A 9,709-nucleotide genomic window follows, 5' to 3' on the forward strand; every position below is an offset into this window, starting at 1 on the left:
TATAAGATTATTGTGGAGGGGGCAAACTTATTTATCTCACAAGATGCCCGTTTGGCACTTGAGCGCTGCGGCGTTGTGCTGTTTAAGGATGCGTCCGCAAACAAGGGCGGTGTCACTTCCTCATCGCTCGAGGTCTATTCGGGGTTGGCTCTCTTGGACGAGGAACATGAAAAATACATGTGTGCCACCAGTAAAGAGAACACGCCGGAGTTCTACAAGAAATACGTGAAGGATATTATTGACCGCATTGAAGATAATGCTCGGCGGGAGTTTGAGGCCATCTGGCGTGACCACGAGTCCCACCCAGGGATGTCAAAGACACTTATTTCAGATACTCTCAGTGAGAAAAACGTTAAGGTGCGTGCCAACATTCTTGCAAGTGATGTGTTTAAGAATAAAAAGCTTGTACGGTATATTCTTTTCCATTACACCCCAAAAACACTCCTTGAAGTGGTGCCAGTGGATGAATTGATGAATCGGGTTCCCATTGCCTATCAGCATGCCATTTGTGCCATGTGGCTTGCATCCGAGTACGTGTACTCCACAGGAATTGACAGCAATGAGTTTGACTTCTTCTCATTCATGAGCGCCCACATTGAGCGCGCGTCGGCCATGGCGAAGGAACAATCACGTTGAAGGCAGCGAGAAAAATAAAAAAAAAGAAAAAAAAAGAAGAGGGGCTGAAGCCGACGGAATATATATATGTATTGAAAAATAATAAATAATAAAGAAGGAAGGAATCATGGGATTTGCTTGCGATTTGTGCGTTCGGGGTGTGGCCGCGCGTGATCTTGGCAGTCTGTAAATATGAAATTCCTGCGTTTATTATTATTTTATTGTTAGTATCATCTTTTACGTCATGCTGAGTGTTTAACTGAGTGGATGATTGACTGAATTCTCTTTCTTTCTTTCTTTCTTTCTTTCTTTCTTTCTTTCTTTCTTTATTTCTTTCTTTCTTTCTCTCTGACGGCATTGGCGTTGTCTTGAGTTAATAGATGGATTTATACCCCCCCCCCCCACACACACAGACAGACAGAAGAAAAGAAGAAAAAAAAAAAAAAAAAGATAAACGCGACAAGATTTTGTTGTTTTTTCTTTTCTTTTCTTTTTTTTTTTTTTTACGGAGGCCTGTCGGTCCGTTCCTGTATGTAATGCCACTTCTTCTTTTTTTTTTTTTTTTTTTTTTTTTTTTTTGACTGCCGCTCCTTTTTTGTTGTGGGGGAATAAATGAGTGACTGAGAAGGAAACAAATCGAATTGAGAGACGCAAAAAACGCAAACCAAAAAAAAAAAAAAAAAAAGGGGGGAGGGGGGGGGATGAGAGGAGGAGGTGTTGGATTTGTTTGTTTGACACGGTTGAGATGTGGAGGGGAAGTAATGTGAAACGATAAAAAGAGAGAAAAGTACTTTGAAAAAAGTGGGCAAAAAAGGGAGGATGTGGCAGCAGCGGCATTAAATATTGAAGAGGAACGAATAAAAATAGACAGAAGGGGAAGGAATATATTTTTATTGCAGTGAAAATAATTTAAAAAACAAAAAAAAAAAATAAAAAAAAAACGAAATTTATTTTTTTTTTTTTTATATATTTCTTTATATTTCTTTTGATACATTTTTCTTTGTTTTTGTTTGCGTGCATCTTAATGCTTTCTTTTTCTTCAATAATACAATAAAATACAATACAATGCAAAATATATATATATCCATACAGTGCAGGAGCTTGTTTTTTTCTTTTTTTCTGTTTTTTTTAGTGGGAAAATATTTATTATTGAGGGGAGGGAAGAGCGAATGGGAATATCGTACACGTTTGTGTGGGGGTGTGGGGGTGTGGGGGTGTGGGCGAAAGGGGTGCGTGTGGTTTTTTTACGGGTTGATAATTAAAATATAAATATTTTAATGAATGAATTATATTTTTTAGTTTACATTTATATTTTGTTGTATTTGTTTGCGTGTTTGTTTTGTTTTCTTTTGCTTTACTTTTTTGTTTCTTCTTCCTTTTCTCTCTCTTTCTCTCTCTCTCTCTCTCTCTCTATATATATATATATATATGCATCCCCTTTGAATAGATGTGCGTATATGCGGACGGATGTCATGACGGCTGCTCAACTCCCCTCTCCCCCTCCAACAACAACAAAAAGAGAAAAAAAAAAAAAAACAGTTATATTTATATGATTGCACGTGCAATATATACGCGTGTGCGCATGGAAGGGAATTTATCTCTTCTACCCAGCACGGGTGGGAGGAAGTGGAGGAGAGGAGCTGCTCGTGCAAGCAGGGAAAGAGGAGGAAAAAAAGAAAGGGAGTGGGAGGGGGGGGGAAGAGGTTGGCCGGATGGAGATCGCGTCACGGATGCCCGCCACATGTGCCGTCACACTTGTCCACGCGGTTAAAACCCAACGTTTTCTCTTTTCTCTTCTTTTTTTTTTTTTTTTTTTTTTTTTTTGTCATGGCAGCACTTTAATTCAATGCACCTTCCATGTGTTTGTTTGTGTGTTGTTGTTGTTTCTCTCTCTCTCTCTCTCTCTCTCTCTCTCTCCCGTACTGTCTGCACGCACTCTTCTCCCCCGCCGCTGCGACAGGGACTGATCGTAAAGGGAGAACGACGTAAGGAAGGAAAAACTTCGCCCCCCATCCCCAAAAAAAAAAGAAGGGAAAAGGACGATGGCCCTCGCTAAGAAGAAAACTACCACCAGGAAGGTTGCCAAGAAAGTGAGCCGCAAGAGCCCCGAGTACACGACGCTGCGCAAGAGCTGCAAGCCCGGCACCATCGCCATCATCCTTGCCGGTCGCTTCCGTGGCCGCCGTGTGGTGATCCTGAAGCAGCTGCCCCGCAACGGTCCGCTGGTCATCTCCGGGCCCATGAAATACAACGGCGTGCCGATCCGTCGCATCGACTCTCGCTACATCATTGCGACGTCAACGAAGGTGGACATCAAAAATGTGGACGTGAGCAGCATCACCCCCGACATCTTCAAGCGCCCGAAGCAGGAAAAGCGCGTGAAGTCGGAGGGTGAGTTTATGGGTGACAAGGCGAAGAAAGCGGCGGAGCAGAAGGCCAAAAAAACGGCGAAGGCGGCACCGAAGGGCATCGTCAGTGATGCCCGTGCGCAGCTGCAGAAGAAGGTTGATGCTGCCCTCATTGAGGCGATCAGGAAGGACCCGCTCGGGAAGGAAAAGGCCGGATACCTCCACTCCGTGTTCACCATCAAGCCGGGTGATGCGCCCCACCGCATGAGGTGGTAGACTCCCGTTTCCCCTTTACGTGATGTGTCTTGAAGCATACTTTTTGTTTTTCTTTCTTTGGTCTTACTTCGACTTTTCTTTTTTGTTTGTTTGTTTGTTCTTTACCCGCGTGCTTGTGCGCATCCGCTCTCTCTCCGTCCGTGTCGTCGCTTCATTTCGTTGGTTGTGAGTGGGGCGTTTGCGCGCCTTTTTTCCTGGTGGACGCACACGCAGACACACTGGAGCGCGGAGTTATCTTTTGCGGCCGTGGGACATTGCCAATGCTGCTGGTGGGTTAGGGGGGCGCTCAGCAAGAGCGGGACGAGACGGTGTGAGGCGACATGAACCCCCCCCCCCCCACACGCACAAACACACAAATAAATAAAACGAGGAGTTGAGTAATTTGCCCTTTTTTTTACATATTTTTTTTATTTTATTATTTATTTATTTTATCCGCCACGGCAAGTGAGAGAAAGAGAGAGGCACTAGGTGGCTCATGTCTCTTGTCGAGTTATGTGGTCTTGAAGGAAAAACAATATATTTGTTCATTTGACCGGCCTCCGCCTCTCGGTTGTTTTGGTTGCTTTTTTTTTTTTTTTTTTTCCTGTTTTTTACACTGCCGCCGTCACGTTTTGGGCGCTTTAGGAATAAATTCATTTAGAAAAAAAAAAGCAAAGAATTGATATCAACCACAGCCAGCAGCCCAGAGAAGTACAAGGAGGGTGAGAGGAGTCGAATAATCGTGCAATAAATATATAAATAAGTATTCATATAATAGCCTGGTAGCTGTTGTAGGAAAAAAAAGGAAAAAACAAGAGAGAGAGAGAGAGAGAATCCCTTTGAGAAATATATATATATATATATATGCCTTCGGCCCCGCTTACAGGAGAGGTTGCAAGGTACAGCAGCCCTCTCTTCATGTATCGTCGTATAATAAAGAATGCTGCACCAAAGCCTGAGACTGTATTTACCGCCAAAGACAACAGCAAGACGGCTTTTCACGTCCTGACACAGCGTCCAGGCTTTGGAAACAACCCATACGCGGTGAGCCGTTGGTACCTCAAGGAGAAGGTGCACAGTAGTAATAGAAATCGTCTGGAGGGTCTTTATGAATGCGTGCTTTGCGCCTCATGCACCGGCAGCTGTCCACAGTACTGGTGGAACCGTGAACAATTTCTTGGTCCCGCCGTTTTGCTGCAATCGTATCGCTGGTTGATTGAGCCTCTTGACCGTGACTACGATAGCCGCGTCAAGATGTTTGAGCATGGCCCATTGGTAAACTTTTGCCATAATATTTATAATTGCAGTATCACTTGCCCGAAGTTTCTTAATCCGGCGTATGCCTCAAAGGAAATTAAGCGTATGAGCTCACCCGTGACACCGCGTGTGCCACCTCCTTTGGACGCAAAGATAATAAAGGAATAGATGGGACAGTGTACATGGCTAATGCAAAGTAGAAGGAGATTGGCGTTAGGGAGGTGGATGGGCAAGAATAATATGCACGCATGCATATATTTTCAGAGACTTGTGGTTTGATCTTTACTTTTTTTTTTTTCTTCTTCTGGTGATTTGTGCGTTCAACGAAAAAGAAAAAGAAGGAAAGAAAGAAAGAAGGGCTTGCTCTTTTCATTTGATTTTTTTTCCCCCAATTTATTTGGTTCTCTGCCTCTCCCTCCTTCATTGCTTTGGGTTGTCATGTAGAGTAGCTCGAGGAGTGGATTGGGAGGCGATTACCTTCTCTCTTTTTTTCTTTACCTGTCTGTGTGTCGTAGTGGAAGAGCAAAGAAGAAGATATTGTGTGGGCAGCGGTGGTTTGCACGCACCTGTTGCGTCCATTTTAATGCATGAGTGACGGCGTGTTTATAGCGCGGCAGCTGAGTACATGTTTTTTTGTGTGTGTTTGTTTTTTTTGTTTTTTTTTGTTTTTCCAGTGTGCCGTGAAGAGTTCACGTCATTGTTTGGCGGAGACCGAGGGCAGCAGGGTGTGTAGGGGACGGTTGACGCAATCGTATGTTTCTTAGCTTTTCCGTGACAGGGGCCTCGGTGCGGCCGTTTATGCACCTACTGCAGACCGTCGCTAAGCAAGGGGAAGGGCTTTTCTTTGAGCCGCATCGTGACTCTCTGCAATTACGTGTGGTGAACAGCACTCGTAGTACGCATATGCTTGTGGGTATTGCCGCCCGTTATCTTGAGGGCTACCGCAGCATACATGGAAACTCCGCGACGAATTCATGTGAAAAAAGTGGTGGCGCAACATCCGAGACAAATCTGCCGAGGCACGAGGACGACCGCGACGAGTTTTTCCTGATGCTTCCAACAAAGGCTCTTATCGCGACCGTATTACGACAGTCTCAGGGGTTGTGTTCTGTGCACGTTCGCTACAACGCCACCTCGGCATCTGACATGGTCTCTTGCGACACACTCCAGTGGGAATGCGTGATGTCCGGCGGCATCATTAAAAAGTTTTCGCTGCCGTTGGCGGAAGGACGACCGGAACGCGCCTTTTTTTCACCCGATCGGTTTAGTTTTGATGCATGCGCGGCGGCCTGGGTGTGGGGGGCGCTGCTTGGCTGGTTCCCCGCATCGAGGCCGCGTGTTGTTGTGCAGCCGCTCGAGTCGCGTCTGGAGTTGTGGGTTGTGGACAGCGACGAGCCGAACGTCATGCAAGGCACCCACCCGCCGTTGGAGAGCGGCAAAGGCGGTGGGACGGAGACGAAGGTCGTGGCGTCGCAGGAGCACTTCCTCTTCATGCGGCAACATGAGCCACGCGGCGAGGGCACAGCGGTGTCGAATGAAACGAGTGAAGTGGGGGATGCACCTACCGCCCCAAGATCGAGGGGATTGTCGCTTCCCGGGAAAATCGTCGAGGTGAAACCATTCAAGCAAGTCTGCCTGCTGGCGGATCAGCTCGGCATGATGATTCGAGTGCGCACCGGCGTGGAGGGTCTGCCTCTCTTTGTGGAGGCCATCACCGTGCAGGACGCGCAACAGGCAGCTGCAGCAGTGGCCGCCACGACAGTTAAAGATGCGGTAGCTGCAGAAAGCAGCAACGCCGCCGTTCAGCAGAATGTTTTTGGCAGACATTCGCTGCCGTCGGAGAATTCTTTTCGAGTGACTTTCTCCATGTACATCGCCGCCTTTGACGTGCCGCAGCGTGCGTTGGACAGTGGCGAAGGATTTACGGCCTCGAGCCGTCGTTCTACCAACTCCGCCACAACCGTCACTGGTGAGGAACGCGGTGTCGTCACAGCGAGTAGTCTGCAGGAGGTTAACGCTCCGTTGGTCTCTGCGTCTGCTGCACCGCCTTCATCGGACGGTGTGCCTCTCTCTGGAATAGCGCAGCAGACTCCTTTTAAAATTGCAGAAAACATGGCAACTGGGCAGGCCATCCGTCCGACAGGTGTCACCAATGAGAAGAATCCCGTTGCGAATAGCGTTTGCTCACCGCAGCGTGTCCTGGTGCCCGCTTCTCCCACTCAAGTTCCTTCCTGCGCTTTGGATGGGCCTTCATTGGTAGGCGCGACTCCATTGCGTAGCGGTGGACGCATCTCCTCCTCCTCAAATGGGGAAGAAATGGTGGTGAGGGCGACACCGGAGGTTGGTGGGATCGTCACACCGCACCGAGGCGGCAAACGCCCACGTGGCGGCGAAAGTCTGGACGGCAGATTCCCCCAAGAGTCGGTTGTAGGTTGCACTGCCGGCACCACAGACACCACCGCCATGTCATTTGCACCAACCGCCTCATTTGTGGCGCCTACAAACTTGTCGCCAAACGACCGCAGGCAGGCTGGAGAACAACAAGGGCGAGAAGAGCCGATGCCGTCAGTTTCCGCACGACCTTCGCTGGAAACCCGCTTTCCATTGGACTTTAATGCCTTCATGCAGGAGATTGCGGAGGAAGCGAAGGAAGACCCTGAGGAAAGCGAGGAGGATGAGGACTTGCAGCGATTTCTTGAAAGCTGCGTGTCATTGCTGGTGCTGCCAGTAACCCCAGCCACGCAGCCAAAGTAGCTATTTTCTTTATTTTATTTTTATTATTATTATTATTTTTTTGTTGTTGTTGTTGCAGTTCTTTCTCCATCCATCCGCCTGCCTACTGACTTGCATGCATGCATTCCACATCTACACAGAAGGAAAAAAGGAAGAAAAAAAATAATAATAAAGAGTTGTTTCTGAGCACGCTTTTATCTTTCATCCCTTTTCTTCCTGTAAGATGTAATGTGTATGGACCAATGGCACTTTCCATTCTTGTTGTTGTTGTTTTTTTCCACCCCCTTTTTTTTTTTCTTTTAAGCCAATAGTCTCTTTCAGAGACTGAGGGTGAGGAATCAAAGAGAAACGAAGGAAGGAAAAGCAGAGGCAAACAAGAGAAGGTAGGGGGAGAAAAAAAAGAAAAGAAAAGGAAATGCGCCAGGAAGAAGAAAGCAAACAGAAGACCCTAGACGCCACGGTGCGTGATGACAATCCGTATAGCCGGCTCATGGCACTGCAGCGAATGGGTGTTGTAGACAACTATGAGGCCATCCGCCAAAAGTCTGTGGCGATTATAGGCGCCGGTGGGGTCGGAAGTGTTGTGGCAGAGATGTTGACACGTTGTGGTATTTCAAAGATTCTAATATTTGACTACGACAAGGTGGAGCTTGCGAACATGAATCGTCTTTTTTACCGACCTGAGCAGAAGGGCATGACGAAGGTGCTTGCGGCAAAACAGACTTTGGAGGATATCAACCCCGACACGGAGATTGTGCCATACGCCTTCAGTATTACTTCCACGGAACATTGGCAGGATTTTGTGGATGCCCTGACGAAGAATGGTGGAGTACAGCCGAATTCACCTGTGGATCTGTTACTCTGTTGTGTAGACAACTTTCAGGCCCGCCTTACTGTGAATTACGCCTGTTTACTTCATAACATTCCATGGATGGAAAGTGGCGTTGCAGAGAATGCCGTCAGTGGTCATATCCAGCTGCTTCTTCCAGGCGTGACGCCTTGCTACGAGTGCTGCCCCCCGCTGGTGGTGGCGACAGGAATGCCGGAGGCAAAACGTGAGGGTGTCTGTGCGGCGTCTCTTCCCACCACCATGGGCATCGTGGCGGGATTTATGGCGCAGAATACACTGAAATATCTACTGAATTTTGGAACTGTGAGCGAGTACGTTGGATATGACGCAATGCGAGATCATTTCCCCTCTATCACGATTAAAGCAAACCCGGAGTGCCGCAATGAGACATGTGTGCAGCGACAACAAGAGTACGCTGCGCGACGGGCCGCGATGGGCGATGCGGCCCACCCACTACATCAGGCGAATAAACAACGTGAGGAACGGGAGGCAAAGGAACGAGCTGCAGCGAGGGCGAAGGCGACAGCGTCGGCAGCCGAATGGGGTATTGTAATTGAGGCGCGCGGCAAGGAGGACTTGGCGGTGCATGCGCCACAGCCTGAGGGCGTGGAAGCCGTCAATGTGGAGTACGCGTACAGCAGCGGTGCGGGGAATGCGGCGGAGCACGCACAGGAGGAATTCGTGATGACGGACGGTGGAGAGTCACTCGAGGCATTGATGGCTAAAATGAAGGCTCTGCAACACTAATAAATGTAACACTTGGAAACGTTTCCCAGAGGTTGAATTTCAGCGCCTGCACCATTTTTTTTTCTTTTTTTTTTTCATCCCGCACGTTTTTTCCGTGCCGTGTTGGAAGAAGAGGGGCGAAGAAATCAAAAGAATGTAATGTGTAGTGTGTGTGTGTGTGTGTGTGTGTTTTTGCATTTGTGCGTCCTCAATGGAATAACGGGATTCTTGGAAATGTTTTACTGCCTCCAGATGCTGTCGTTTTACGTTTACTTCTTTCTTTCTTTATTGCATTTGTTTATTTGCCTCATATTTTTTTTTCCCCCTTTTTGTCGTTGCCGCTGCGGTGTTGGATGGAAGAGAAGGTGCTCAGGAATAGAGCGGATTTGTCCATTTCCTTGCTTTTTCTGTGTGTGTGTGTGTGTGTGTTTAGTGCACACGGTATTATATTTCCGCTGCAAGGTGAGGGGGGAGGAGTATTCGTGCAAATGGCCTCAGAGGAGCCTCTCAATGAAATCCCGGGCGAGTGCCCAACACCAGGCGACCTCGGCCATGCCGGCTGGAACATTCTCCACACGGCGGGCGCCGTGTATCCATACAAGCCTTCCCCTCTTCAACAGGAGGCATTTCGTAGCTTTCTTTACAGCTGGTCACATGTGTACGCCTGTAGCCACTGCAGCTACCACATGCGGCGCTACTTGAAGCGCAACCCGCCGGTGGTTACCGATAAATTGGCTCTGAATCGTTACCTCTGCGAGTTTCACAACACCGTCAACAAGAACCTTGCGAAACCCGTCTACAACTGTGACCCCATGGTTGTTCTCCGACGCTGGCACCCGACCTTTCCCGATATGGAGGATCAGCCGACGATCGAGGAGCAGATGCCGAGCAGCAACGACTGGAGCAGGCGGAGGCACAGAAGCAG

The 9,709-nt window shown here is 48.1% G+C and overlaps 6 protein-coding genes across 6 annotated transcripts, besides 29 other annotated features; all 6 read left to right on the plus strand.

Moving 5' to 3' along the window:
• Tc00.1047053505843.10 (glutamate dehydrogenase, putative) lies at nucleotides 1–636 on the plus strand (the record flags this gene model as incomplete). The annotated part of the gene is made up of 1 exon (XM_801029.1): nucleotides 1–636. A coding segment is annotated over one exon (636 nt), but the record flags the coding sequence as incomplete, so codon positions are not given.
• Nucleotides 1–5,763: a sequence feature (heterozygous, Esmeraldo-like haplotype).
• Nucleotides 648–677: a microsatellite.
• Nucleotides 694–729: a sequence feature (AT_rich).
• Nucleotides 899–965: a microsatellite.
• Nucleotides 1,037–1,064: a microsatellite.
• Nucleotides 1,081–1,120: a microsatellite.
• Nucleotides 1,159–1,194: a microsatellite.
• Nucleotides 1,527–1,556: a microsatellite.
• Nucleotides 1,562–1,627: a sequence feature (T-rich).
• Nucleotides 1,660–1,686: a microsatellite.
• Nucleotides 1,870–1,913: a sequence feature (AT_rich).
• Nucleotides 1,922–1,994: a sequence feature (T-rich).
• Nucleotides 1,995–2,027: a microsatellite.
• Nucleotides 2,396–2,439: a microsatellite.
• Nucleotides 2,501–2,532: a microsatellite.
• Nucleotides 2,658–3,239, plus strand: Tc00.1047053505843.20 (60S ribosomal protein L6, putative; the record flags this gene model as incomplete). The annotated part of the gene is made up of 1 exon (XM_801030.1): nucleotides 2,658–3,239. One exon carries the CDS (start codon nucleotides 2,658–2,660, stop codon nucleotides 3,237–3,239), a length of 582 nt encoding a protein of 193 aa, XP_806123.1.
• Nucleotides 3,628–3,671: a sequence feature (AT_rich).
• Nucleotides 3,803–3,831: a microsatellite.
• Nucleotides 4,065–4,084: a microsatellite.
• On the plus strand, nucleotides 4,083–4,643 carry Tc00.1047053505843.24 (succinate dehydrogenase, putative; the record flags this gene model as incomplete). Its single annotated transcript, XM_801033.1, has 1 exon — nucleotides 4,083–4,643. One exon carries the CDS (start codon nucleotides 4,083–4,085, stop codon nucleotides 4,641–4,643), a length of 561 nt encoding a protein of 186 aa, XP_806126.1.
• Nucleotides 4,801–4,831: a microsatellite.
• Nucleotides 5,104–5,145: a sequence feature (T-rich).
• On the plus strand, nucleotides 5,229–7,229 carry Tc00.1047053505843.30 (hypothetical protein, conserved; the record flags this gene model as incomplete). Its single annotated transcript, XM_801031.1, has 1 exon — nucleotides 5,229–7,229. One exon carries the CDS (start codon nucleotides 5,229–5,231, stop codon nucleotides 7,227–7,229), a length of 2,001 nt encoding a protein of 666 aa, XP_806124.1.
• Nucleotides 5,764–6,607: a sequence feature (haploid, non-Esmeraldo-like haplotype).
• Nucleotides 6,608–7,799: a sequence feature (areas merged during assembly that could not be assigned to a particular haplotype. This can correspond to areas where the two haplotypes were merged or to regions with more than two copies in the genome that were merged during assembly.).
• Nucleotides 7,242–7,269: a microsatellite.
• Nucleotides 7,549–7,654: a sequence feature (A-rich).
• Tc00.1047053505843.40 (NAD/FAD dependent dehydrogenase, putative) lies at nucleotides 7,624–8,805 on the plus strand (the record flags this gene model as incomplete). The annotated part of the gene is made up of 1 exon (XM_801032.1): nucleotides 7,624–8,805. One exon carries the CDS (start codon nucleotides 7,624–7,626, stop codon nucleotides 8,803–8,805), a length of 1,182 nt encoding a protein of 393 aa, XP_806125.1.
• Nucleotides 7,800–7,880: a sequence feature (haploid, non-Esmeraldo-like haplotype).
• Nucleotides 7,881–8,198: a sequence feature (haploid, Esmeraldo-like haplotype).
• Nucleotides 8,199–9,709: a sequence feature (heterozygous, Esmeraldo-like haplotype).
• Nucleotides 8,945–8,974: a microsatellite.
• Tc00.1047053505843.49 (hypothetical protein, conserved) lies at nucleotides 9,138–9,709 on the plus strand (the record flags this gene model as incomplete). The annotated part of the gene is made up of 1 exon (XM_801034.1): nucleotides 9,138–9,709. A coding segment is annotated over one exon (572 nt), but the record flags the coding sequence as incomplete, so codon positions are not given.
• Nucleotides 9,193–9,213: a microsatellite.

This window comes from Trypanosoma cruzi, genomic scaffold (genome assembly GCF_000209065.1).
Source record: "Trypanosoma cruzi strain CL Brener 1047053515743 genomic scaffold, whole genome shotgun sequence".
Lineage (NCBI taxonomy): Eukaryota > Euglenozoa > Kinetoplastea > Trypanosomatida > Trypanosomatidae > Trypanosoma > Trypanosoma cruzi.